This window comes from Pholcus phalangioides, unplaced genomic scaffold (genome assembly GCF_987345545.1).
Source record: "Pholcus phalangioides strain wild (caught in Gottingen) unplaced genomic scaffold, Ppha-v1.0 ptg000172l_1, whole genome shotgun sequence".
Taxonomy (NCBI): domain Eukaryota; kingdom Metazoa; phylum Arthropoda; class Arachnida; order Araneae; family Pholcidae; genus Pholcus; species Pholcus phalangioides.
Genome location: NW_028301637.1, coordinates 4941765 through 4968237, shown reverse-complemented (window position 1 = coordinate 4968237; position 26473 = coordinate 4941765). Strand labels below are relative to the sequence as shown.

Genomic DNA, 26473 nt, shown 5'->3' with positions numbered 1-26473 from the left:
CGATATCTTCATTTCCCACCCAACTCCACTGGTTGGAAATTGCCATATGGTGATATGTGACCGGAGTTGGTGTGCGGTAAAGTAACCTAGGGGCCCGGCTCCAGACCATGCACACCAACCTGGTCCCTCGCACTCTGGATCACTTTTTTTGGTCACTCACATGGTTGCACACACACACTCCAGATCACTGCCCCGGTCACTAACCCCGGTCCATGCCACTTCTGAGTCGGCCGGAAGAAGTCACTGACTTGGTACTTTGCTCCCCGTGTCACTGTTTAGGTCACTCACATGCTTGTACGGGCTCTAGATCACTTTTTTTGGCACTTACCGATCTGGTTCCTCATTCCTCATCTGGTTCCTACCGATCTCACCTCAACACTGACCTGTTGCCTCACTCTCTTGGTGACTTTTGGTCATTCACTGACCTGGTTGCTAACTCCGTCTCTCACTGTTTTGGTCACACGTCCTTACAAATTCTGTGTGTCACTCTTCTGGTCGGTGACTGACTTCGTCACTAACATGCATGCAAACTGTAGGTCAGTGTTTCTCAAATGCCGGTCATTAGTGATTGTTTTATTTTGCTTTATATGACCGGGCCTTCCACTCACAAGAAAAGAACTCAACTGGGCCGCTTTCTGCCAAAAGGTTGAGAACCACTGCTCTAGGTCACTCGTTTGGTAAGTCACTGTCTTAGTGCGTCGCTCTCTAGGCAGAGGGGGAATTTATGGTTTTACCGTTTTCAGAGTTTGCAAATTTTACCGTCCTTCTGCTGTTCTAGTAATTTTCTCTTGATCTGCTTAGCAGCCCCCCCCCCCACCCGGAAATAAGCCTTCGGCCCCTTGTATACGGCTATACGGGGTAGAGGCCGTCTTCTCCAGATAGGATAGAAACGGTACTGTACCAGACAACTGAAAATATTGTTCCAAAACAGTGCTTACCTCGGCAGGTGCGTTGACGACTCCCGTATTGTATCCGTGCTGAAACGACGAACCCAGCGCAGCTGATGCTATTGCGAACGCTAACCTCGGAGTTAGTCCCTAGGCGGAAAAAATTAATTATTACATACAGTACGAAACAGGCATTTACTTTCATTGTATTCGAGATTCAGACTAGTTTTTGGCTTAATGCAGGTGCCAACATTTCGCCAATAAGATGGTCTTCTCAACCCTCTTAGCAATAGTGACGAGATATTTCGCCCTCTTATTTCGGCAATGATGAGCCGAGATATCAGGCATTTTCCGTGAACATGTTCCACCCCGTCAGTGAGCGGAGTTAGCCTTTGTACTGCGTGTCCGCAATAGGAAAAGAGGAACTCGACACGTTTTGCCGCTCAAGGTTCTGTAACAATTAAAAATTCATTACGCATTTAACGTTACAGAACCTACAAAAACGTATCGATACAAGCGGACCGCGTGACCGTTAACAGGGTTCGTACAGTCCTTGAAAAACAAAAAGTTCATTTTCAAGTCTTCAAAAGTCCTTGAAAAAAAATAATGATTCTCAAGTGCTTGAAAAAAAAAAATGGCCGTGGTGTGACGAAAATGATCAGTTGTACATATATGTGGGCTGACCATATTTCTTCGATAAAAATACGGGAAAATCGCCAATTGTCACTTAAAATAAGCAAAGTTGCTAAAAAAAGAAACACCAAAGGCAGAAAATAAAACACCATTGAATTGAAGCAGTACATTTAAATGGATTCTATGGGGGGGGGGGGGGGACATTAACATGAATGTCCTTGGATTTCAAAATTTTGCTTGAATAGTTTTTGAATTTTTCAAATAGTCATTTTTTTTACAAATTTTTTTACTTTCAAAGAGTATCCACTATAGTCTAGTTTGAGCGGCAAAAAAGCAAGGTTTCTATATAGAATATGTAACAAAACGTAAGCCAAGTTCCTCCATCGCGCCATGCACTCTTTTCCTTTTAAGCGGACAGCGCCATCCATTGGTGGACGCTGTCGCCATTGACGATTTTCCAAAAGCGTTTCTAGCGATAGTTTGGCAACTTTGAAAACTTCTGACAATTTTTTTGGCTGTAATTGGCAACTTCATTTACTTTTTACAATATTCTCGGCAATAGTTAGCATCTTTAATTGCATCTGGCAATTCAATTTTGAAAATTGGCAACTTGCGTTTTACATTTTCTATAATGGGAAATTTTTTTCTGACTTTGGCAAATGTTTTGACTATAATTGGCAACTTCACTCGCCTTCGACAATGCTTTTATCGTTGCCTTGTATGTAGACCCTGATTTATCATTTTTTTAATGAAGGAAATATAGTCAGCCTAGGTATTTATCTTGGTATGTATTGATACTTTCCAGCCACTTGGGTGCTGTGAGACTGAGGCTAGAGTTCCTGTAGTATTTTTGAAGAACTTGAATTTTTCTCAAAGGGCACTATTTGAAAATTATTTGGCACTATTCTGGCCTCGGTCTCAATTATCTCTGGACGAGGGAAAATCGCATAAACACATCTTCTATTGAGGATGTCCACTACTGAGAATGGCATCCATATTTGTTATGGGCATCTTTTTCTCAGCCACCTCGTTGGGCATTTTGCCTGTTGTGGCACTGTATTTGTATTTCCTAGCAGAAAATTTTTCGCGGGCCGCCTCCTAACCAGAACATGGCCCGCCGCCGTCTCAATGAAGCGATATAAGCAGGTGGTCAAAAACCTGGGCCATGCCGGAAAAACTTTCGTAGGCCGGATGAAACCTCTTGGTGGGCAGCATTTAGCTCGCGGGCCGGAGGCTGTGCACCCCCTGAAAGCTCAAAGGATTAATGACTTCCGCAGGACCTCACAGAATTCGTGCCAATCTTTGCGGCCACTGAGAACCTAAATAACGTGGTATTAACGTTGGAAAAGTTGCATGGAATCGAAGGCGTTTTGATTTGTCACTACTGAAAGGCTTTGCCCACGAGTTTAGCTCCAAGTTTGCAGTTTGGTGTGTTGAGAGCATGGATGCAGAAAATCGCTAGTAGTCAACTACGAAGATGAAATCAATCCACATCGATTTGATGCTATTCCTGCTATCTTGAAGGGCCCACCTGGCACGGCGGTGATGGGGGGGGGGGGGTCTCATGGCAATGGTTTGGTAATATTGATTTTCGATAATAAGTACAAGGTGTATACATTTGCCCGTACCAGACACGGGTATCCGCTTCTTCCCGAAATTGATTTGCCCGTGTCTAGAACGGGCCACCGTAATCTTTGCCCCCCCTAGAGGGCGCTAGCTTTTAACGAAAAAATAAAAATTTAACTGAATTTGCATAAACGCTATGGCTTCTTGCGACATTCACCTGCAGATGGTGACAATAGATCAGGCATCTTCAACCCACTGCTCGCGAGCATCACGGTGCTCCCTAAAGCACCCGCTCGATGCTCGCTTCCGATTTCGCGCTCGCGAGAACTTATCAACATTCCAATTGAACACCTTATACTAATTGCTTTCAAGAACTGTAATCATCCCGATTTCATACATTCGTATATCAAGCTTGCCGTAAGGGTGCTCTTCTTTTGATGTGGTTTAGTGATTTCTGCTTTGCTGGTTAAAGGGTTAAAAAAGCGTCAAATGCCGGCTGTTAGGCCCCATTGTCTTTCCCCCCTCTTAATGACAACAACACCTAATTTCAGATTCGCAAGGTGTGGTGACAAAGGTCGAATGACGTTGAAGAGCGTTTTATTTTTAGGACGTCGAGAGCGTTTCTCTTTCCGAAACCTGCTCGGCTATTTCCGGATACGCTGGAATCCAAAAACGCCTACGACACTGTATTTTGGACCAAAGCGGTAATGAACTCTACGTTTGTGTATGTATATATATGACGTCTGCCGAGCCATTATCTCTCATCAGACACATCTTAAATTTTTCGACATGGGATGTTGTAAAAAAAAATTATAAATCTATGTTTTTGCCAAAGAAACAAATGTCAAGCGGCCATGTTTACGCTCGTCTGAATATCCATCTACTTTTAGACTATAATCAGACTAATTAATCAAAAGGAAAGAATCGTTGCTCTAGAAATAGAGTTGATACAGATGTCACAAATAGACTATTGTATGGTGACGAAAATGGCGCCATCTTTCTTATCATGATCAATAAATGAATTGAATAATCAGAGGCGCATTTATGGTTCAGACGCCTGTGGGACACACGAATTCTCGCTGCCCTTCTCATATTCCAGTCTGATTAGCTTGATTACCTATTCCTCGATTTAGCCTCCCTGTACAACCCCACGCTTGACATCCCCCCCCCCCACCACCAATGTTATTACGCCTGTATCTCTTTTGGTCACTCAGTCACATGTTTGCATGACCCCCGAACTTCCAGGAGCTAGGCCCCTAGGTGGGGATTTTAGGCGAACCCCTGCTCACTGTTTTGGGTTTTCACATTGTTGCTACAAGAGTGGGGATTACAAAGCTCGGGACAAGTCGAAATTTCTGGCTCCACGGCCACAGAGTTATTTAGATAGCTGATTTCAGGATTTTCCTTCTGAGCAGGAGATTCTAAATCAGGATCTGTGAAGTGAGTTTCCGGAAAAAATTTCTGGAAGAGCGCGAACATTTCGGATCTGGACATTGAGGGTGAAGTGGCTAACTCTACGGAGTTCCGGACCGGTTCAGAGCTTCGTTGTCCAGCGACCATTGTAGAAGCCGTTGAAGGTTGAGAATGTCGTTTGATGTTTCGACCGTTGTGTTGTTCATCATCGATGAAGCACCATCACCAGAAAGGATACTGCTCGAGTCTTGGGAGCTTTTTTCCTTGGATGCGACTGTTTTCGCCATTAGGATACTTACTGGTGAGTAGGTAGAAAAAAATCTGAAATCTCCGGCTGTATACGGAGTGAGATCACAATGCGACTGTCCCTCACGGTGTCAGGGCTCCGAATTTTCATTATTCTAATTTTTAGGGGGATGTGTAGTTTCACGGAACTTAGAATTTAAATGCCGGGCTCGAGGTCAAAGCCTTTTTCAACGGCTTCTCAGAGGGCCACCAAGGTAGGCGGAACGTAGTAGTTGTATTAATTTCAGCTTCTGTGGCAAAATACCGATTGTTTCTATGGAGCGATAAGTTTCCAACAATTACAATTAAATTTTTCAAAAATCCAAACCCTGTTTACTTTTTAATTTCGAATTCCAAATCTCCCAAAAAAATTATCAATTATTACGATGCCGTTAGAGTTGAAAATATAAATGCGAAACTAAATATGCAATAGTGAGCTACTAGATGGCAGTAGTATTCAAAGTTCAATTATAGAATTGGCTCGATTTCGAAACAAGCAAATTGAAGATAATTTTCGTGTTTTTTTCTCCAGGTATTGATTTATCCAAGAAAGGGCCGCCCTTACCCAACGTGGGGCTCGCTGAGAAAATTGATGATTCAATGATTTCAGAGCCCCAAAAAAAAAAAAAAAATGTTTGGATGCCACGATATTATGGATATTTTAGGAAAAAGGGAATCTAGAAATCCTGGAAATTAAAACCTAGTAAAAAATAATAATTCCAGCAAGTATGTAAACTCAGAATCGATGGAAGAAAATTCCAGAAATAAAAATTCATAATTATTTCAATCAATTTCATTAATTATTAATGAAATTAATGATTTCAGAATTGATGAAAATTCCCAATTAATGAAATTAGTGATTCCAGAATTAATGAAATGATTCCAGAATTAATGAAATGATTCCAGAATTGATGAAAATTCCCAATTAATGAAATTAATGATTCCAGAATTGATGAAAATTCCCAATTAATGAAATGATTCCAGAATTGATGAAAATTCCCAATTAATGAAATGATTCCAGAATTGATGAAAATTCCCAATTAATGAAATGATTCCAGAATTGATGAAAATTCCCAATTAATGAAATGATTCCAGAATTGATGAAAATTCCCAATTAATGAAATGATTCCAGAATTGATGAAAATTCCCAATTAATGAAATGATTCCAGAATTGATGAAAATTCCCAATTAATGAAATTAATGATTCCAGAATTGATGAAAATTCCCAATTAATGAAATTAATGATTCCAGAATTAATGAAAATTCCCAATTAATGAAATGATTCCAGAATTAATGAAAATTCCCAATTAATATGAAATGATTCCAGAATTAATGAAAATTCCCAATTAATGAAATGATTCCAGAATTAATGAAATGATTCCAGAATTAATGAAATGATTCCAGAATTAATGAAATGATTCCAGAATTAATGAAAATTCCCAATTAATGAAATGATTCCAGAATTAATGAAAATTCCCAATTAATGAAATGATTCCAGAATTAATGAAATGATTCCAGAATTAATGAAATGATTCCAGAATTAATGAAATGATTCCAGAATTAATGAAATGATTCCAGAATTAATGAAATGATTCCAGAATTAATGAAAATTCCCTAGTAATGAAATGATTCCAGAAAATCCATGAAAATTAGTAATAAAATTGATAATTACAGAAGTGTGATAAAAATTCACAATTGTTCACAAAATTCCTTGGCAGTTACGCTCGGGTTCAGTTCGGGCAACAGAAAAATTTCATATTTGCGATTTGATTATATTTATGACAAAAAAAATATATGGATATAGTTAAGGTTTCCGCTGCCACATCATTTGATAAAAAATTATCTATTTGAACACAAATAGATAAATTTCATTACAACAAAGAGTGTTTTCTTCTCCGTGAAGCCTGAGAATCGAGATTTCGTGTCGTCTTTTTTCTATTGATATAAATACAAACAAGGAAAAAAGCTTTCCATTTTTGATGGATTTTTCTGAAATAAATTGCACTGTCAATGGGATTTAATGAAATTGATTATTCCAGAATTGATGAATGCGATTTATGCCCCCCCCCCCCTGTTTGATTAGGGGCTCTTGGTCAAATAGACGTTTTATAAATCCCTCCTAAAAAGTCTTTCTATTGCTTCCGCAAATGTTTCTAAAATACTATATTTTAAATGTTTCTGAAAATGAAAAACTTGGTAGAAAAATTTGAAATACGGCACTGACACAATGGTTTGCTTGATTGCTGCGGTTCCCCGTTATCACGATATCAATGAATGTAGTCAGATGTATAAAAAAAAGATCTCAAGGTTCGATCAACCGTTGCTTTCCATATAGTAAGGGCTGTCTCGTCCCTTTGAAGTCGCGCTTGCCGCCTTGACTCAGTGGGCGTGGTCTCGGAGCTGCTGCGTGACGTAACGGCCCCGATATATTTTGAGTGGAGATCAATATACAGGGGCGAAAGCCCGAATTTCGAACATTGGCTGGGTCAGCTGGGCTGGCTACTTTGCGAAGTGGCCAACTTCAGACTTTTGGCAGTATCATATATACTCCAATCACCTCTAAGGGGTTACGCGAACATTTATATATGACCCACGCTATACACATTACTCAATAATGATTGTGCCGGCAATCGTGGAACATGCAACTGCAGGAAACGTCTCAAAGTCGGGGATGAATTTCACCGATGCTCTATTATTGGTCGAGGAAGCCTTGCCACGATACTCTGAAATACTCACAATACTCACCAAATTTACTGAAATTAATAAATAGCTAACAGACAATGTTTGTTCAGAACATAGGCGGGGATACTTAGAAGTCTCGGGGGTACGGCTATTATTGCTGGGAGGACACGATGATGTCAATTCATGTATACATATATAGATTACATCAATCGACTCGACCTTTGATGCTGCCCCCCCCCCCTCGTATAGTTCATAAAACCGCCCATAGTTCAGAAAACATCGCCGAGAACCACTGAACACCCCTGAGGGCGGCTTTGAGGTAGACTCAATTGAGGATGTACGGAGGGGCGTGCCAGTCCACAAGACGATCAAAAATTTAAAATTTTTGTTAAAAAAAAAAATCATGCTAAAAAAAAATTATATCTGCCATGTTGACATGGAGGAATTTCATGTTCGATCATCAGCGCGTGGCTGGATTTGCCCTTGAAACGACGCACCACACCAGGGCCGAGAAATCAATATTACAAGGATAATATGAAGCACGTGGATCGACATTGACGTCAACATTCCGAATGAAATGCAAATATAACGCGTATTCGCATCACACCGTTTAAATTTGCTGGGGAATTCCCCCATTGCTCATCGGGAGGGAAAATCACCCAAATTATTAAAGTATAGGGCAGAGTTTCCCAAACTTTTGAAGTTTGCGGCACCCTTCCTTGAATACAGTTTATTGCAACAAAAATCACTGAGTGAAAATGCATCAATATATACATAGTTTTGTTCGATTAATTATTAATACGACACTTATGATTGATGCTTAGAGCGCAGATATTTGATATCAGGCCTTATAGGTGGCAACGAAACATGCACAAATCGTCCTCAAGGTCTTGCTTTGTATTTTATTGACGCCGGAGCAGAGGCGGCGTTGCTCGTATAGATTTGATGTTGAAAAGGGCAAAAGAGTGAGTTAATTGCTTTCTTCATTGTATTAGGATACTCGATAGGCTTTGGATAGCAATACACGTTGTCTCAGTCAAAGTCAAAAAGTAGCCACCGACGCCTCACTCGTGGTGAAATTACATTTTAGCATGGAATCAGCGCAAAGATCAATTCATCTCGTTCGCAAGCAATAAAATCTATTTCTTCCGCATTGTCTGCAAATTCAAATAGTGAGACAACTCAGTCAAGATCCTCAGGGAAAAGTACATATCTATTGCATCTTGTAATGAGAGTAATTAATTCGACTTGATTTATTCTAGGACCCTAAGTGGACCGTAATATTTTTTTGGTTCACCTCCATAATATCTCACGGCACCCTAGGGTGCCGGGGCACACCGGTTGGGAAAGACTGGTATAGGTAGTTTTTCATGCCTATGGTATACTTTAAAATAAGAGATTTCAATTTTTCTCTTTCATTAAAAATCTGAAATTTAGGATCGATTCAAAACATGGTTTCCAAATAAAAGACTATTTTTAGCTTTTTTTGTGATTTAACGCGATCGTGTTTTTCGGCATTTCGAACAAATGCCGTAATGCGATTTGGTGTAGCGTGTTATTTGATAGTTGTGAAAGAATTCGATTCCGCTTAAACCAAGCATTAATTGGAAAAAAGGAGGAAGTGCGTTCACATTTTCCAATTAATGCTATAAATACATTCGCTAGAATTTATTACCGATACTCTATATCCAGGTAAATTACATTCAGAATTTTATCAAAATCCTTTTGGAGTATTTGGTTCATCTCAAGAGTGCTCAATCCTATGGAAATTGCCGACCACTTAAGAGCTCCGGAAATGCGCCGTAAACCACTCAAAATATCTCTAAATATGCCGCAGCCCGCTCAAACTATCTGTAAATATGCCTCGGGTCACTCAAGCTATCCGTAAATATGGTGCAGGTTACTGAAGCTATCTGTAAATATTCCGTGGGTCACTAAAAAGATCTGGAAATATGCTATGCTGCGAGCCATTTAATTGATTAGGAAATGTGCCGAGGGCCACTTCGGTTGATTGGAACTTTTCCGTGGGTCATTTAAGTGATCTGAAAATGTACCGTCGGACCCTCAAGTGATGTGGAACTGCAACAGAAGAATTATCTAATTATCATTACGACAATGGATCCTAACGTATTTTTACCATCAAAGGAATTCTAAAGAATTATTACGAATAAAAGCCTAAAAGATTATTGCCAACCATGGAATCCTAAAGAATTGCTGCCAACAATGTGGAATCCTAAAGAATTGTTGCCAACAATGTGGAATCCTAAAGAACTGTTGTCAGCAATGGAATCCTAAATAATTATAGCCAACAATGTGGAATCCTGAATAATTATTGCCAACAATGTGGAACCCTGCAGAATTATTGCCAACAATGCGGAACCCTGCTGAATTATTGCCAACAATGTGGAACCCTGCAGAATTATTGCCAACAATGTGGAATCGTAAAGAAATGCGGGTAAAACGTTTTTTCCGCATTTAGAGATCTTTGCTAAATTTCCTCCGTTTTTCTAATATCTCTGCGAATATTGCACTTACAAACATGTTGAATTGCACTTAAACAGGGAATTTTTTTTGTTGACATCAGGAGAGACAGGGCAACAACTTTTTCATTAGAAGTTAGAGCACGGGGGGACCGTATGTGGGGAAATTTAGATTTTTTTATTTTGTTTTACACACACTATTTTCACTCTCAAAACTGGTACAGGATAATTTTTGAAAACCTGTTGAACATTTTTTAAATTGGAATCGTATCTCTACGACGGACGGTTGATGAGATAAAGGCCGTGCTAGCACTTACAGGACACCCTGTATATGTGTAACTGATTAGGTTATCAATAAAATTCAGTTTAAATTGGTTTACCGCACAGCACTGTACTACACAGAAAACAGCTTCACGGTAACTTTATTAACGCTTTCCATAGGATAGCTAGTACAAAATACAGATATTATTATACACGATAGAAGTTTAAACTTCTATACACTGGGAGGAACTTAGAAACATAATGAAGGTGATTTTGAGTGAATTATAAGAAATATCTTTGTAGCAGCTGCTCAATCTCCTCATATCGTTACGGGGATTTATCACTTAAGGCTGGCATTAAACTATAAAAATTTGATCAAAGTTCGTTTATAAAACTTGGAAAATGCAACCGATAGGCGGATCAGTTAAGTTCGCTCGAATGTAACAGATGTGCTTATTGGTTACATTTTACAAGTTTCATAAAATAATTTTTATTAAACTTTTATAATCTAATACCGGCCCAAGACCGGGATTACACTATAAAAGTGTGGTAAAAGTCCTCTTATAAAACTTGAGAAATGTAACCAATAAGGTCACAGGTCCTATTTTCTAAAATGCAACCGATGCTCTTATTGGTTGGATTTTACAAGTTTTATAAAAGTACTTCTTTCAAACTTTTATAATGCAATATCGGCCTAAGTCTGGAATTGCACTATAAAACTTTTGTGAAAGCTCTGATAAAACTTTTATAGTGTAATCCCAACCTTAAGCAGAGATCTTCAACCTTTTTGCAGTCGCGAACACTGCCCGTGCTCATCAAAATAAAAACACTGTTACGGCGAGTTTGACATACGGATGCATGAAATCAGGAATGTTTCAATTCTTGAATGCAACTTGTACAAGGTGTTTAATTGTAACGTTGATCAAGTGCTCGCGAGCACGAAACCGGACAAGAGCATCGAGCACTCTCGGTACTTCAGGAGCACCGTGGTGCTCGCGAGCAACGGGTTGAAGATAACTCTCTAAAGGATATCATTGTATCGAGAGTAGTTTAACATTAGACTATATGTAGACAATTCCTGACAAGATACGAAAAATATTGTTCTAGAGGGATTTATCGTTATATTGAGTATCGCTGTAGCGAGGTTTTCACTCTATACCGGTTGGTCCAGACGTTTTCCCTCTGAAAAAAATTATTTAAAAAAAATCCATTAAGGATAGAGACAAACGGCTTGAAGTATTTGAAAGAAGGTTTTTCTAAGGTTTTCATCCATATATATAAAATTGATTTTCTGTGTCTGTTCTCTATACAAACTTACAATTTTAGATCGATCGTCACCAAATTTTGCATATATATACCAAACAGGGCCCGGATTGAACGATAGGCTACTTTAAGTTTCAGAGCAGGAAAAATGCCCGAAACGGGCAAAAAACTGTTGGGCAACAATGGTTTCTGGGCCTCAACATGGGTTTTTGGAAAGTGTACTTTGTTACCGTGGTTCCCTAGCAACGCGTTTCAGACATGTATATGCCTTTACAATGGTTTGTCACTTCTTTAATCTTGTCATTATACATGTATAATAGTTTATTCCTTTATAATGGTTTGTCACTTTTTCATTCCTCTTCAGTAATGGAAGAGATCCCGGGCAGCGCGGGGTATTATAGCTAGATTACTATACAATTTCTAAATGCGCACCTTCAATGACACGGAGGATGTCAGCCTGTATAGCATTTCTTGCCATGTTATTCATAGCATGGGTGACGCAGAGAATGATAGCAAGTATATATATATAAAATAGCTTCTTTCAAATATTTTTTTTCAAAACATTTCAAGACCCAGAATTTTATACAAGCACAGATATGAAAAAGTAAAAAAATCCACAAATTCAGTTAAAAATTTAGTGGCAACAGCCTAACCGAAATAAAATGAATAAATTACAAAAAATATATTGAAGAATTATTTCTTTCATTCATTATAGAATTATTTCATTCATTCAGTCTACAATTACTTCTTTCATTCATTCATTCATTAATGGAATTATTTCTTTCATATTATAGATTTTTCATTCATTCTAGACGTATTTCTTTATTTTAGAAATATTTCTTTTATTTATATTCTAGAAGTCCTTCATTCATTCATATATTCTAGAATTCTTTCATTCATTCATATATTCTAGAATTCTTTCATTCATTCATTCTAGAATTCTAGAATTCTTTCATATATTCTAGAATTCTTTCATCTATTTATATTCTAGAATTCTTTCATCTATTTATATTCTAGAATTCTTTCATCTATTTATATTCTAGAATTCTTTCATCTATTTATATTCTAGAATTCTTTCATCTATTTATATTCTAGAATTCTTTCATTTATTCTAGAAAAAAGTATGGTAAGGAAAAAAACGGATTACATATTTTCAGGTAAAAAAAGAAGCAAAATATTTTAAAAATTAGCGACATCACAGCCACACATGCTTTCTGCAACAAAATTGTTAAAATTAGGACATCTACCAAATTCAAAATGGAAAGAATGTAACCTCACCTTATGTGAAGCATCAGCGAGTCTGAATTTTTATCTTCAATGTGGTCGTAGTAATGAATGCTACAATACATTACGAAGTATTCAAATGCATCCGTGAATTTTTCGCAAAAACGGGTTTCAAAGAATTTTTTTAGCAATGGCATTGGTTTGAGTTTATTATAAAGATTTCTTTTGACAAAGAATTGATTTACAGAGGATTTTTTAGCGACATTTGATTGCAAAGAATCTTTTTAGCGAATAGAGCCAACCGATTCCGGAACATTTTACTGATTCCAAAAGATTCTTTTCGAAACAATTATTGATTCCAGATAATTTTCATAGCAAAAATTGATTCCAGAAGTGCCTTTTATCAATAATTGATTCCAAGATGACTTTTTTTTTTTTTCTTAGCAACAATTAATTCCAGAGGATTTTTTTTAAACAAAAATTGATGCCAAGGGATTTTTTTTAACAAAAATTCCAAAAGATTCCAGAAACAATTTCAGTTCTTTTATGGCAACAAGATTCCAGGAAGTTCTTTTTAGCAATAATTCAGTCCAGACGGATTATATGCGTACATTTTCATCCGTCTTAACGAAACCCAGAAACTTTTCTCCAACTCCCAAACCCATCTCCTCTGTAATCACTACAAAATTTGTTAATCGTGACAGAACCCAATTGTCCGGGGAAAACGTGTGTGTGCTACAAAATTCCCCCCCGCCCCACCCTTTTCTCTTTTGTCACAAAATAAATTGTTCCAGACTCCGCCACGAAACTGGGTTGGAAGAGATCTAGGCAACGGGATAAGTCCAGTGGCAAAGTTCTGGCGTTCATTCATTCAGTCCAGACGACTGATTTTCTTAAACAAAAATTGATTCCGGGGGACTTTTGTAACAATCGATTCCCGGGACTTTTTTTAACAATTGATTCTAGAGGGCTTTTTTAAGCAATAATTAATTGTAGAGGACTTTTTTCTCAAATAAAAGCTGATGCCAAGAGATTTTTTAAAAGAAAATAGATTTCAAGGGATTTTCTTTGAAGCAGTTATTTTCAGAAGATTTTTATAGTAACAATTGTTTCCAGATGATTTTTAGAGCAACAATTGATTGCAGAGGATTTTTACAGCAACAATTCAGGAGTTTTCATTGTAAAGAATCTCTTTAGCGACAACTGATAAAAAAAACTTTAGCAGCAATTGGTAAAATATATTTTAGCAATAACTGATGCTGGGGAATGTTTTAGCAACAATATATTCCGAGGGATTGCATACCGTGAATTGATTTCAAGGAACTTTTTTAAGCGAAAATTTATTCAAGAAAATTTCCCCTGAGCGACAATTGATTCCAGAGGACTGAGCACAAAATTCATTCTAGAGCATTCTCTCAACAATTGATTCCAGAGGATTATTTTTAGCAACAATTGATTCCAGAGGATTATTTTTAGCAACAATTGATTCTAGGTGATTTTTCTAGGGCCAATTGATTTTAAGGGACGTTTCCGCAACAATTAGCTCAAGAGAATGTTTCTCTTAACAATATTTTCCAAAGAACGCTTTACCTTAAAGTGGATGCTTTACACCATAAATTTTTCAAACAATGAATTATAAGACACTGTAAATACGTTCGTCATGAAACAAAATCAATGGATACGTGTCTACAAAAAATAAATTGTTTTCGAGCCAGGATGATATTTGTAGAAATGAAATTAGTAGAAAAACATTTGTTGTCAATTTTTTCAACAAATCATTCAAACCAACAATCGACGAGTTCTCGTTAAAATTCCAAAGACACACCTCAACCAAATGAAAAAATACAATCTGAATGGTGCCTACAGACATTCAAGGTCCATCTCTATAAATAATTACAATATCTCTACGATCTGAGCGTCTCTTGTCTAGAGAATCCCGCGATTGAGATACGTTTAGACCAAAAATAAAAAAAAATTCATCCAAGGTCAAGGAACGGGTACGCACATTGCATGAATGGCAATGAATTCAATGTGGAGTTAAGACAGATACACTATTGATGCGTAGTTATTCGGCAAAATAAGTTAAAACCTGCGCACATGCTCCTGGTTTGGCGTGACTCCAATTCAATAAGAAGTCAGGTTCCAGCGATACATTTTTTTTCACGAGCACAGAGACATTTCCTCAAGTGTCCACGAGATCCTTGAACTCTATGAACTCGTCCACTGGTCACAGAATAATCTTGACAAGGCCTTGACAATGTCAAATCGTTCACTTCAAGAAATAGGATCTTTTAATCACCTGAGGCTGACTTGCGGAAAATTCACCGACAACAGTTCGTCACGAGCCGAGTGACCGAACGAGTAGTTGAATGAACTAGCGAAAAACCTAGTGAGAGTAACCAAGTGGTAAGTGAGTAACTACATGATTGACCGAGTGAGTAACCGCAAGAAACCGACCCTATGAATGACCGTATGAGTGATCAAGTGAAGGACCAGTATGATTAAGTGAACGGGTAAGTGATCGATTCAGCGAGCCAATGACCAGGTGAGAGAGAGAAACCGTTTGAGTGACTGAGCGACAGTATGAGCGACTCACTTGATCACACACCAGCTCATCCACTATTTAATTGATTACTAATACAAATACAAATACTATGTTGATGAATTTTCGTGGCGGTGAATATAATGAAAGCTATGAATTTTCCTATCGGTTTATGGCATGGTAGTGAATTTTTCCAGCGGTAAATTTTCGTGGCGGTGAATAGTTGGCGATGAATTCAAAAGTCACACGCCTGAGACTTCTTAGATTTTATTTAGTTAATAGAAAGAAGTTCGTAAGCGTTACTTCTTCGTACTCTTTTCTGTGCGTGAGGCCTTGGTGTGCAGCAGCGGAAGGGGGGAAATCATGATACATTTTATTTATTTTTACTCCACGATACCAGTGAACGGTTTTTATTGTAGTCTCAAGAGCAGAAGGAATGTCACGTGCCGACGCGTTTGATATTTTGGCACCTGAATTCACGTTACAAGGTTCCCTAATGTCAAGAACTTTTGCTAATGATTTATTATATTCTCAGTTCAAGGATCCTCCCGATGCGACCGCACCTGTCGCCCATCCCCAAGGGTGGCTCTGGGTCACAGAATATATAAAGTCAGGGCTAAAAGGGCCACAACATTGTTAAGACACCCCTGGGTTCGGTAAAGGCGATCCCAATTTACCTCGGAGAAATGAAGTGTTTAATCCGGCGCGCCCATGATTTGAAAGGCCTCAAATTCGAAGGCCTCCGAGGTATCGGTAAAAGAAAATCAATTGTTTTCAAGGAAGACAAGTTAAAAATCTATTGTTGCCGAAGGAATATCTATCAAAAAATTCATTGTTGAAGATGTATTGGTCAAATTCCCATTGTTGATCAAAGGATAACGATCAAATCCTTATTTTTATAGAAAGGATAGCGAGCAAAAAAAAAAGCCGTTGTTGCCAAAGAAAAATCGGTGTAAATTGTTGGTAATGAGGTATCGGTCAAATACCCATTGCTACCAAAAATGTATATATTAAAAAAGACATTGTTGCCGAAGGTATATCTTACAAACACTCATTGTTGCCGGAGTAATCGTTGAAAAATCCATTGTTTTTGATATAGATATCGGTCAAAAATCGCATTGTTGGTAACAGGATATCAGTCGAAGCTCATCTATTCACAGCAGAATTGTTTTTCCTTCACAACTATCTGTGGCCTCTGACTTCTTTTTGCGGCTCCTATTGTACATAATTTTCACCTGTGGCCCGCTCTCTTTAAGGTATCCTAGGACCGCAAAGGGGAACATGGCCCCAGGGTGAGAAAAAATAATCTAACCTGTTAACGTCGGGGAAATACGAAACATTTGACCCTTTTGAAATGAAATTTGAGCAAATTTGTAGTTTAAAATATTTTTATAAGGTCGATCTTTCCCCCCCCCCCCCACATAAGGGTGGGAGAAGCAGCCTACCACTTGGGGGAGGGGGGCTCGACTGATTTTTCTAACTGAAAATTTGTCCCGAAATATTATTTCTTCTTAACGGTATTTTTTCGCAGTTCCCGGGGCCTCGTTAATCCCTCCTCTCCCCCCCCCCCCCCCAGGATCAATCCTACAAATGATAAATTTCAGGACTAGAGAACAAGGCCAGATTTCAATACCGACGAGTTAAGGGGTTTCTAACTCTTTTTGGCCGCGACCCAAAATCAACAGAATCAGCTTCGCGACCCCCGGGACTTCGTTTTTCAAAAGTAGTGAAACCAGTGAAGCAAGTGAATTTATAACAGGATTGTAAATGGATTTATAAGAATCATCTCGGAAACCCCAGGGAATCAAGTTTGGGTCGTGACGCTCAAGAGCCCCCTGGACGAAAGTGGATTTGAACGACCCATCTCGTAAGCGCTCGCGAATCAAGTTCGGGTGGCACCAGTGCCGTCTTAACGCATGTGCCCACCCGGGGGACTCAAGAGAAGAGGGGCCTCAGAGAGAGATGCGGTTGAGATTTTCTAGGATTAACCAGGTAGGGCCTCCGAAAAATCACTTGACCCAGGGCCCATGATACTCTTAAGACGGCCCTGGGTGGCACCCCACATATAACCTATGGGAGAACTCCCCCTCTACATTTGCAATTTTGGGTTCAACTACTACTAGTTCACGCCTAGAGACAGCCCAAAGGCGGCCCGGAATATCGAACGTAAGGAGTGAAAATCAATGCGTTAATAGTCGTTTGTGACTGTTCATAATCAAGACCTATAATTTAAGAACATCTTGACTAGTTTACGCCTAGAGCCCATATAGGTGGGGGAGCCGGAATATTGATCGCAACAACGTGTTCGCCAGTAACAAATCAATACGCCAACAACCGGTTGCGATTATTGTCCATGCGAATCGATATTTCGGCCCCCTATGGGCTCTTGGCATGAACTAGTCACTGAGGCAACAACGTGCTTGCCGGCAACAATGGTGGAAATCAATGCGCCAACAATCGGTTGTGATTATTGTTCATGCCAATCAAATTTAAATGCTTGTAATCAAGACCCATAAGCGGACTAGTTCATGCCCAGAGCCCTTAGGAGGCCGGAATATCAATCATAACAACGTGTTTGTGGTTAACAATGATAGAAATCAATGCGGCGTCAACAATCGGTTGTGATTATTGTTCATGAGAACCAAATTTAATTGAATATGAATCAATGATAAATATAATATTTCAGGTGAGATTGAACTTACCGGTCTCCTGACGTACGGCATCGCTTTTCACTGACGGTAATAACGCAGCACAATTAAATTATTGTTCAATTTATAATTAGGCTATGGTAATTTTCACAAATAAAATGAGGTAGTTAAGTAATCAATTGGTGGATTAATTCTTGTCTTGAGGCGGGAGAAGTTCAATACACCATCTTTCAATGACAGTTGTTTTGGTTACACTGAACGGAAGACGGGAAAGGGAGAAGAGAGGTAAACGGGAAGGTCTTTTCTCCCATCATGCATCGGTGCCACTCCCCCGGATGAGCCAATCACGGTGCTTCCAAGAGGCACACACCCCTCCAAGCGTGGATGACGTCACGGAAACCCACGTGGCATTGCTGTTTTATTTGTTGCGGAGAGAGGGGATTTCTAACAGAGAGAGAGAGAGAGGTCGCGGTCTAATAAAATTTTTCGGAATCAAAATGGCGGTTTCAACATTTTTCCACAAAAATTTCCCATTTTGACAAAAAAAAATTAAACTTGTGAATATGTTTTTGACAAAAAAAAATTAGAAATTTTGAATTTTTCTTTTGTTTGGTAAAAAAAATTTGTAATTGTTAATGTTTTTTTCACATTGAAAAAATTAGAAATTGTTTATTCACTTTTCTGGTTTCTAAAAATTGTAAAAAAAATTTTTGCATTGAAAAAATTAGAAATTGTGAATTTTTTTTGCCCGCTAAAAAAATTAGAAATTGTAAATTTACAACATTATTAGGTTGAACCGAATCAATAGAATTTACGTTTAAAAATTGCAAATTTTAAATTTGTTTTTCTTTCACATTAAAAAAATTTCACACTATTTCACATCCTTCACATTAAATTTTATAAAATGTAAATTTATTTCTTTTATGTTAAAACGAATAGAAATACAGTTTTTAGGTCCAAAAACTTGTAAATAATATTTTTAGTTTTAAAATTTAAAAATTGTAAATTTATTTCCTTTAAGAAAATTGTAAAATTAAAATTTAATTAATTTTTTGATTAAAAAAATTACAAATCGTAGATTTGTTTTTTTTATTTAAAAAGAAATTGGGAAATTTAAAATCATGTTTTTAAATCGAAAATATTGTAAATTGTGAACGACTATTTGTAGGTTACGAATGAAATTTTTTTTAGGTTAAAATAATTAGAAAAAAATTTATTTCCAAAATTGCGAATTTATTTTTTTAATGTTAAATATTGTAATTTTCAATTACAATGCAATCAATTGTATAAATTGTGAGTTTAATTTTGTCACTAAAAAAAATTGTGAATTTATTTGTTTTGTATGTTAAAAAATATTGTGAATTGTAAATTAATTTCTTTTAGATGAATTTTTTTTGTAAATTGTTAAAAAAAATTTTTAGGTCAAAATAATTAAAAACTAAATTTATTTAATAAATTGTGAATTTATTTTATTTTTTCTGTAGATTAAAAAAGTTTTTAAAAAAATTCTTTCATAAATTGAAAATTAATATTTTTAGGTCGAAAAAATTTAATATTGTATTAATTAATTAATTTTTTAATCAAAAATCTGGTTTATAGTTTTTTAGATAAATATTTAAAAATTATGATTTTTTTTAATAAAAAAAAATTAGAAATTGCAAATTTAAAAATTTCAATTCCAAAATATTGCAAAATGTGAATTAATTTTTTTAGGTAAAAGAAATTATAAATTACAAATTTATCAACATTACTTTTTGATAACAAATTAAAAATTGTAAATTTATTACTTGTCTTGTAAATTTTATAACTGAATTTTTTTTTTCATCATAAATTTCAAATATTGTTTGGTACCCAACACGTAGAAGTAACCCCAAGGACGAGATATTTAGCAGGGACCCGCGCGGGCCGAAATTCTCAAGTTTCTCGTTCATATCGTAAAAATGGGAAGTTATTGTAATTTAACCCTGGGTCTATTTTTATCCTGGATCATAGACTCACACACTTGTGCTGAGTTCATGGACTGCGATTTTTGTGGGATGGAAGGGGTGTGGGGGTCTTGTATAGTAAATTTATGGTATAAATAAATAGTAATGAGAGAGACATGGGATCATCCCGGGTCTCAGGGATGGAGCTTTGTCAGTTGTCGAGGTCACTTGTTATTGGATTACGGAAATTTCACCCCCGACATTTCGCCTGTTCTGACGTGTGAGTGACGAAGTGAGTGTGTGGGCGAGCGACCATATGAGTTACCAAGTGTGTGACCGTCAAGTGCGTGGCCATATGGTCACCTTCACACTCATATGGTCACTGATACGGCCATTCGCTTGATGTCACACGGTCACTAATACGGCCACTCGCACACTCACTTGATCATTCATATATATGGTCATTCGGTCAACCATAAAGTCACTCACACTCATGTAATTTAGAGAAATCTTAATAGAAGGGCCCGAGAGACGAAAAATAATTGAAGACTTTTATTTATTCTGAAATCTTTTTCTTTTATGGGGCCATTCAAGTATTACGTAAGCAGATTTTCAGCCATTTTTTACCTTCCCCCCCCCCCTGTCAGCAAAAGTCAGCAAACACTGCAAAATTTTCGTCAGCAGCTTAGAATATTTCATATTTTCAAAAAGGGGTGGTTGATGACGTAAGCAACCTTCAAAACCCCCTCCCCCCCTTGTCATCAAAAGTCATCAAATCCGAAATCCCTCCCCCCCCCCCCGATGCTGACGTAATACTTGAATGACCCCCTTCGTATGGATAGCGGAGAGTGACATCATCCTCGGATAAGTCGCCATCTGGTGGCAATGTCAGCAGATGTGAGCTTTGCCCTGAGGTCCGACCGTCCATGTACGGTCCCGTTCAATGCACGCGAGCTCCAAAGAAAGATTGAGATATTCTTTGCCGTTGTAGTCTAGTGCTTTCACCGGGAAAGGGAAAGGACGGTGGGTTCGATTCCCCACATGGGAAATTGAATTTTCTCTTTCCTAAATATATCTTCGCATCAGCCAGCTATTAGAAACCTTCGTATGGATAGCGGAGAGTGACATCATCCTCGGATAATAAATACATGCTTCACATTTACATCCTAGCACTGTCATTATAATGATAGGCCCTAAAATCATCGGGATCCGGAAATTTCGTCTCCGACTTTTCGCCCCAGTCACATTTCATCCCCGAAAATTTCGCCCCTGATATTTTGCCCCGGTACATTTGGCCCCTGGGACGTTTCGCTCCCGAAATTTTAGCACCTGATATTTCACCTGCCCTGAACGCATGAGTGACTGTATGAGTGACTAACTGTGTGAATGACCATATAAATAAATGAGTGACCATGTGAGTGACCGAGTTAGTGACTGAGTGATTGACCATATGGGTGACCGAATGAGTGATCGAGTGAGTGCTTATTTGAGTTTCCAAGTGAGTGACTGTGTGGTTCACTGTATGAGTGATATAGTGAGTGACTATATGACTAACCGTAATAATGGCCAAGTGAGTAAGCGTAACAATGAACAATTGAGTGACGGAATGAGTGACTAGTCGAGTGGCCGTATGATTGACCAAGTGAGTGGCCGTATGATTGACCAAGTGAGTGACCGAATGTATTGACCGGGTGAGTTTCTGCAAAGATGATTCCCCTCTTCATTCCCTTGTTATGGGTGGTTATGTAGTACTTTAATGGGCAAGCTTGAAAATTTGGAATTTTCTGTGAAGCATAAAATAATTGTTTCCAAATTTACGTTGCAGCGAAATTTTTCAACATAAGCTGGAGTGTATAATAGTCCTGAAGAAAAACACTAAAATCCCAAAACTACCCCCCCCCCCTCCCCATCACGCTTAATACGTACGTCAATGCTTTTGTGACAGCAATGCATATTATGCTTTTCGCAAATTTCTGCCGCATACTCACCTAACATTTACCAAACGGGCGAAATGTCAGGTTCGAAATGCGATATCCGGTCCAACTCACGCAGTCGCTCGCTTAGTCACTCATACGGTCACTCGCTTAGTCACTCATACGTTCACTCACTTTATCACTCATACGGTCACTCGCTTAGTCACTCATACGGTCACTCACTTTATCACTCATACGGTCACTCACTTTATCACTCATACGGTCACTCACTTTATCACTCATACGGTCACTCACTTTATCACTCATACGGTCACTCACTTTATCTTTCATACGATCACTTACTTTATCACTCATACGGTCACTCACTTTATCACTCATACGGTCACTCACTTTATCTTTCATACGATCACTTACTTTGTTACTCCTGCGGTCATTTCTACGGTCACTCATACGATGAGGGAAAATTATTTTTTCATTTATTCTAGAAAATTATTTTTTCCTTTATTCTATAAAATTATTTTCAATTTATTCTATAAAATTATTTTCAATTTATTCTAGAAAACAATTTCATTTATTCTAGAAAACAATTTCATTTATTCTAGAAAACAATTTCATTTATTCTAGAATCATTTCTTTCATTTATTCTAGAATTATTTCTTTCATTTATTCTAGAATTATTTCTTTCATTTATTCTAGAATTATTTCTTTCATCAATTTCGAAATTATTTCTTTCATCAATTTCGAAATTATTTCTTTCATCAATTTCGAAATTATTTCTTTCATCAATTTCGAAATTATTTCTTTCATTTATTCTAGAATCATTTCTGTCATTAATTCCGAAATTATTTCTTTCATTATTTTTAGAATTATTTGTTAGTCACTGCGTTCAACCACTTTCTGAAATTGATCGATGAGCCACGACAGAAACCTCCGAGGGCCAAATGTGGCCCGTGGGTCATGCGTTGAAGGTCCTGAGTTAAACCACATCGCAGAACAATTTTACTTGCTTTCTTTCCGATGACGATTTTTAGCATCTTTAAAATGAACACAGTAGAGCTTAAATCAATTTCGGAAACTTTTGGTAAAAACCCACATTTTAATCATAAAATTTTAATCAAGCTCTATATTATTATTTGCTTAATTTAAAAAGAGAGAGAGGAGGCCATATAACTATGAAATTCGTTGTGTATGGGCAGTAAAATGCGCCATAAAAACCCGTAAATCGATAAAAATTTACAAGGAAATCGATAAAAAAACACGATAAGAAAAAAATGTTATAAAATGCTTATCAATCGATGTATTGCTACATTCAGTTTGAATTATCAATAAAAGAATCGGGGGTTCCCTCGCATCCTGAAGTGGAGCCCCCACTCAGATATATCTGGCAGGACCCCAAGCTAATGTTAATATAATAATTCAAAACATTGATGTTTCGATAATTTTCCTTAAAATTTTATGAATAAAAAATATATAAATTCCAGATTGACGGTTGTTTTTAATTTCGATGAATTTTCATAAAATTTTAATTCAGAACGGATATATTTCAGTCATAATTTGTTTTTCTTCTTGTAGTGAGTTAGTTATTCGGGTAATTTAATTTTTTATTATGTGGACTTCTTCAGTGATAATTTATGTATAAAAAGTTATTATAATACTGCATAAATTTACGTCTTTTATTGCAGTAAATTCACATCATTTCTCACAATGAATTTATCTCTCCTTTCTTTTAACAAATTTCGCATCCCTATTTACCTCGTTTTGAGAAGAATTCACACACACCCGATGTCTATTTCACACACATCTATATCTTGCAATGAATTTCCTTTATAATTTATCACTTTTCCTTATTTCATAAGTCTTTTCATTTATTCTAGAATTATTTCTTTCATTAATTATAGAATTATTTCTTTCATTAATTATAGAATTATTTCTTTCATTAATTATAGAATTATTTCTTTCATCAGTTCGGAAATTATTTCTTTCATCAATTCGGAAATTATTTCTTTCATCAATTCGGAAATTATTTCTTTCATCAATTTCGAAATTATTTCTTTCATCAATTCGGAAATTATTTCTTTCATCAATTCGGAAATTATTTCTTTCATCAATTCGGAAATTATTTCTTTCATCAATTCGGAAATTATTTCTTTCATTTATTCTAGAATTATTTTTTTCATTTATTCTAGAATTATTTTTTTTCATTTATTCTAGAATTATTTTTTTTCATTTATTCTAGAATTATTTTTTTTCATTTATTCTAGAATAATTTTTTTTCATTTATTCTAGAATTATTTCTTTCATCAATTTCGAAATTATTTCTTTCATCAATTTCGAAATTATTTCTTTCATCAATTCGGAAATTATTTCTTTCATTAATTATAGAATTATTTTTTTCATTTATTTTAGAACAATTTCTTTCATTTATTTTAGAACAATTTCTTTCATTTATTCCAGAATCGTACAGTTGATTTACATTATAATTGACGCGCTTTCTTGCAATGAGTTTTCACTATAATTTACATCATTTATTACAGTGGATTTTCATTATAATTTATATACTCTATTTCTTGCAATGAGTTTCTATTACAATTTATCCCATTTTTTCTGTGGATTTTCACTACGATTCACTCAATTTTTCTCTTGCAGTAAATTTTCTCTCTCTCACTCTCTCATTATAACTTATCTCATTTCTTGCGATGAACTTTCATTATAATTTACCGCACTTATAATGAATTAATACATCCCTTTTCTCACAATGAATTTCGACCATACATGCTATAACATGGCCCGCGGGCCAAATGTGCCCCCCCCCCCACCCCTATAACATGGCCCGCGGGCCAAATGTGCCCCCCCCCACCCCATACCTCGGATTCATCTGATGAGTTCCGCGATCTCAAACCTAATTTTGTAATAATGGACTCAGCGGCACATTTCCAAATCACTCAAGTGACTCGCGGTTCAATTTCTCATAACTTGAGCATCCCGTGTAATATTTATCCCCAGATTAATCAAGTGGCCCGCGGCCCATTCACAGATCACTTAAGTGCATTTACAGATTACCTAAGTGACTCACAGCATATTTAATCATTTTTGTCGCACCGAGCGCTAGACTGGGACCTACAATTTATTGCCGATTCCGAACGGGGGCGTTCGACATTTTGCTTTTTTTTATACTCATAGGTTGGTGAGCTAACCTTTCGGTGTAGGAATCGTTGCAGTGGCAATCTTTTTCTTTGGCCACGTTGTCAGCGTATCTCTTGTACTTCCGCGTGTGGAAAGTTTCAGACAAACGAATCGGGGTATCGAACTCGAGAAGCCTCTAAACAAAAACACGGCACATTTACAGATCCTTTAAGTAACCTGCGGCGATGTTGCACACCAATAACTAAATGGCCCGAGACAAGTTTTCAAATCAATGAAGTGGCCCACACTTTCCTAAAGGTTTGAACACTCTTGATTTTATTTCAGGGGTGCACAATCTCCTGCCCCCGGGCCAAATACGGCCCTCCAAGAGATTCCATCCGGCTCATAATAGGTGTTCTGATAGAAAGATATAGATCACTCAACACGATAAATTCTTAGGCTGACCACATTTATTTCACAAAAATACGGTAAATCGCGATTCATCAATTATCGCCAAAAACGTTGTCAAATGCAAGTGAAGATGCCAATTACAGCAGAAAAAAAATGCCAAAGGAATTAAGGCTTCATATTTACAATCACGAAATTTCCAAATTCGAGAAAATTGCCAATCACAGTTAAAAAAATTGTCAATGGCAAGTAAAGTTGCCAATCACAAAATTCAAGTAAGTTTCGTTGAAAATAAGGGAGAAAACAGGACATATTCTTAAAAAGGTGAGATGACCAAAATTACGAAAATGTCCCGTAAAATGCAGTTCAGCCCTAATATAAGAGTTTCTGGCCCGCAAACAGCAGAATTATCTCATATCTGGTCCGTGGACTGAAAAGGTTGTGCACGTGCATCCCCAAGATTCAAGCCATGTCTTTCCCAATCTATATACAAAGTGCATAGGTAACAGGGTGTATGACATTTCTCTACTGCTACTAAACCACATGCACCTCTTCCATGTTCCTCTGCGGAACTTCTAACGAATCGGTACATGATGGAATGCGCGTATACGTGTTGTGGACGTAACGTGAAGTTGTTTCTGTGTAATTCTCGTTGAGTGTAGTGCCGCCATCTGCCATCAATTTCTCTAATTATGAGTGAAGTGTAATGATTGAAGATTTTACCGTTGCAGGCCGTTGTGTTGCTCTCTGTGACAAAACCTTTTAACGGGGATGCTGGCTCGCATTCGCGCCTCGAAATTGGAAACAACTGAAAAGGGGCCGTTCAAGTAAGGCCGTAGAGAGGGAAGGGGGACTTGGAGGGGAGGGTCTGGTCTCCCCGAAATGTGAGAAAATGACCGAAAAAAGGGAAAAAGATGGCCAAATCTATTGTTCTATCACTTTGGCTTTCCCCCCCCCCCGAACAAAATGTCTGGCTACGGGCCTGCGTTCAAGTATTACGTCAGCAGATTTTTAGCCATATGTGACCCCCCCCCCTTGTCAGCAAATTTTCGCTAGCACTCCCTCCCCCCACCTCCTAACGCATATTGGAATCAGATACGTACTCCGGGGGGGGGCGACATAGTGGGGCTCATGTCACCCTCCTGACGATGAAACAAAAAAAAAATTTTAATGCAAAGATATTTAAGAACAAATTTAAT

The 26473-nt window shown here is 37.3% G+C and overlaps 1 protein-coding gene across 2 annotated transcripts in view; it reads right to left on the bottom strand.

The window, feature by feature from the left end:
• LOC149063603 (solute carrier family 2, facilitated glucose transporter member 1-like) overlaps positions 1-26473 on the bottom strand; it is a 67163-nt gene that overhangs the window by 17318 nt on the left and 23372 nt on the right. The window contains exons 1-2 of one of the 2 annotated variants that reach the window (XM_089255791.1): positions 17939-18143; positions 939-1037 (exon numbers count right to left, since the gene is read on the bottom strand). In XM_089255791.1, the coding sequence (XP_089111917.1) occupies positions 939-1037; positions 17939-17959 (120 nt within the window). In that variant the 5' untranslated portion in view covers positions 17960-18143. Of the gene's footprint in view, positions 1-938; positions 1038-17938; positions 18144-26473 lie in introns of those variants that run through there. The other variant, XM_089255790.1, reaches the window with a different exon arrangement.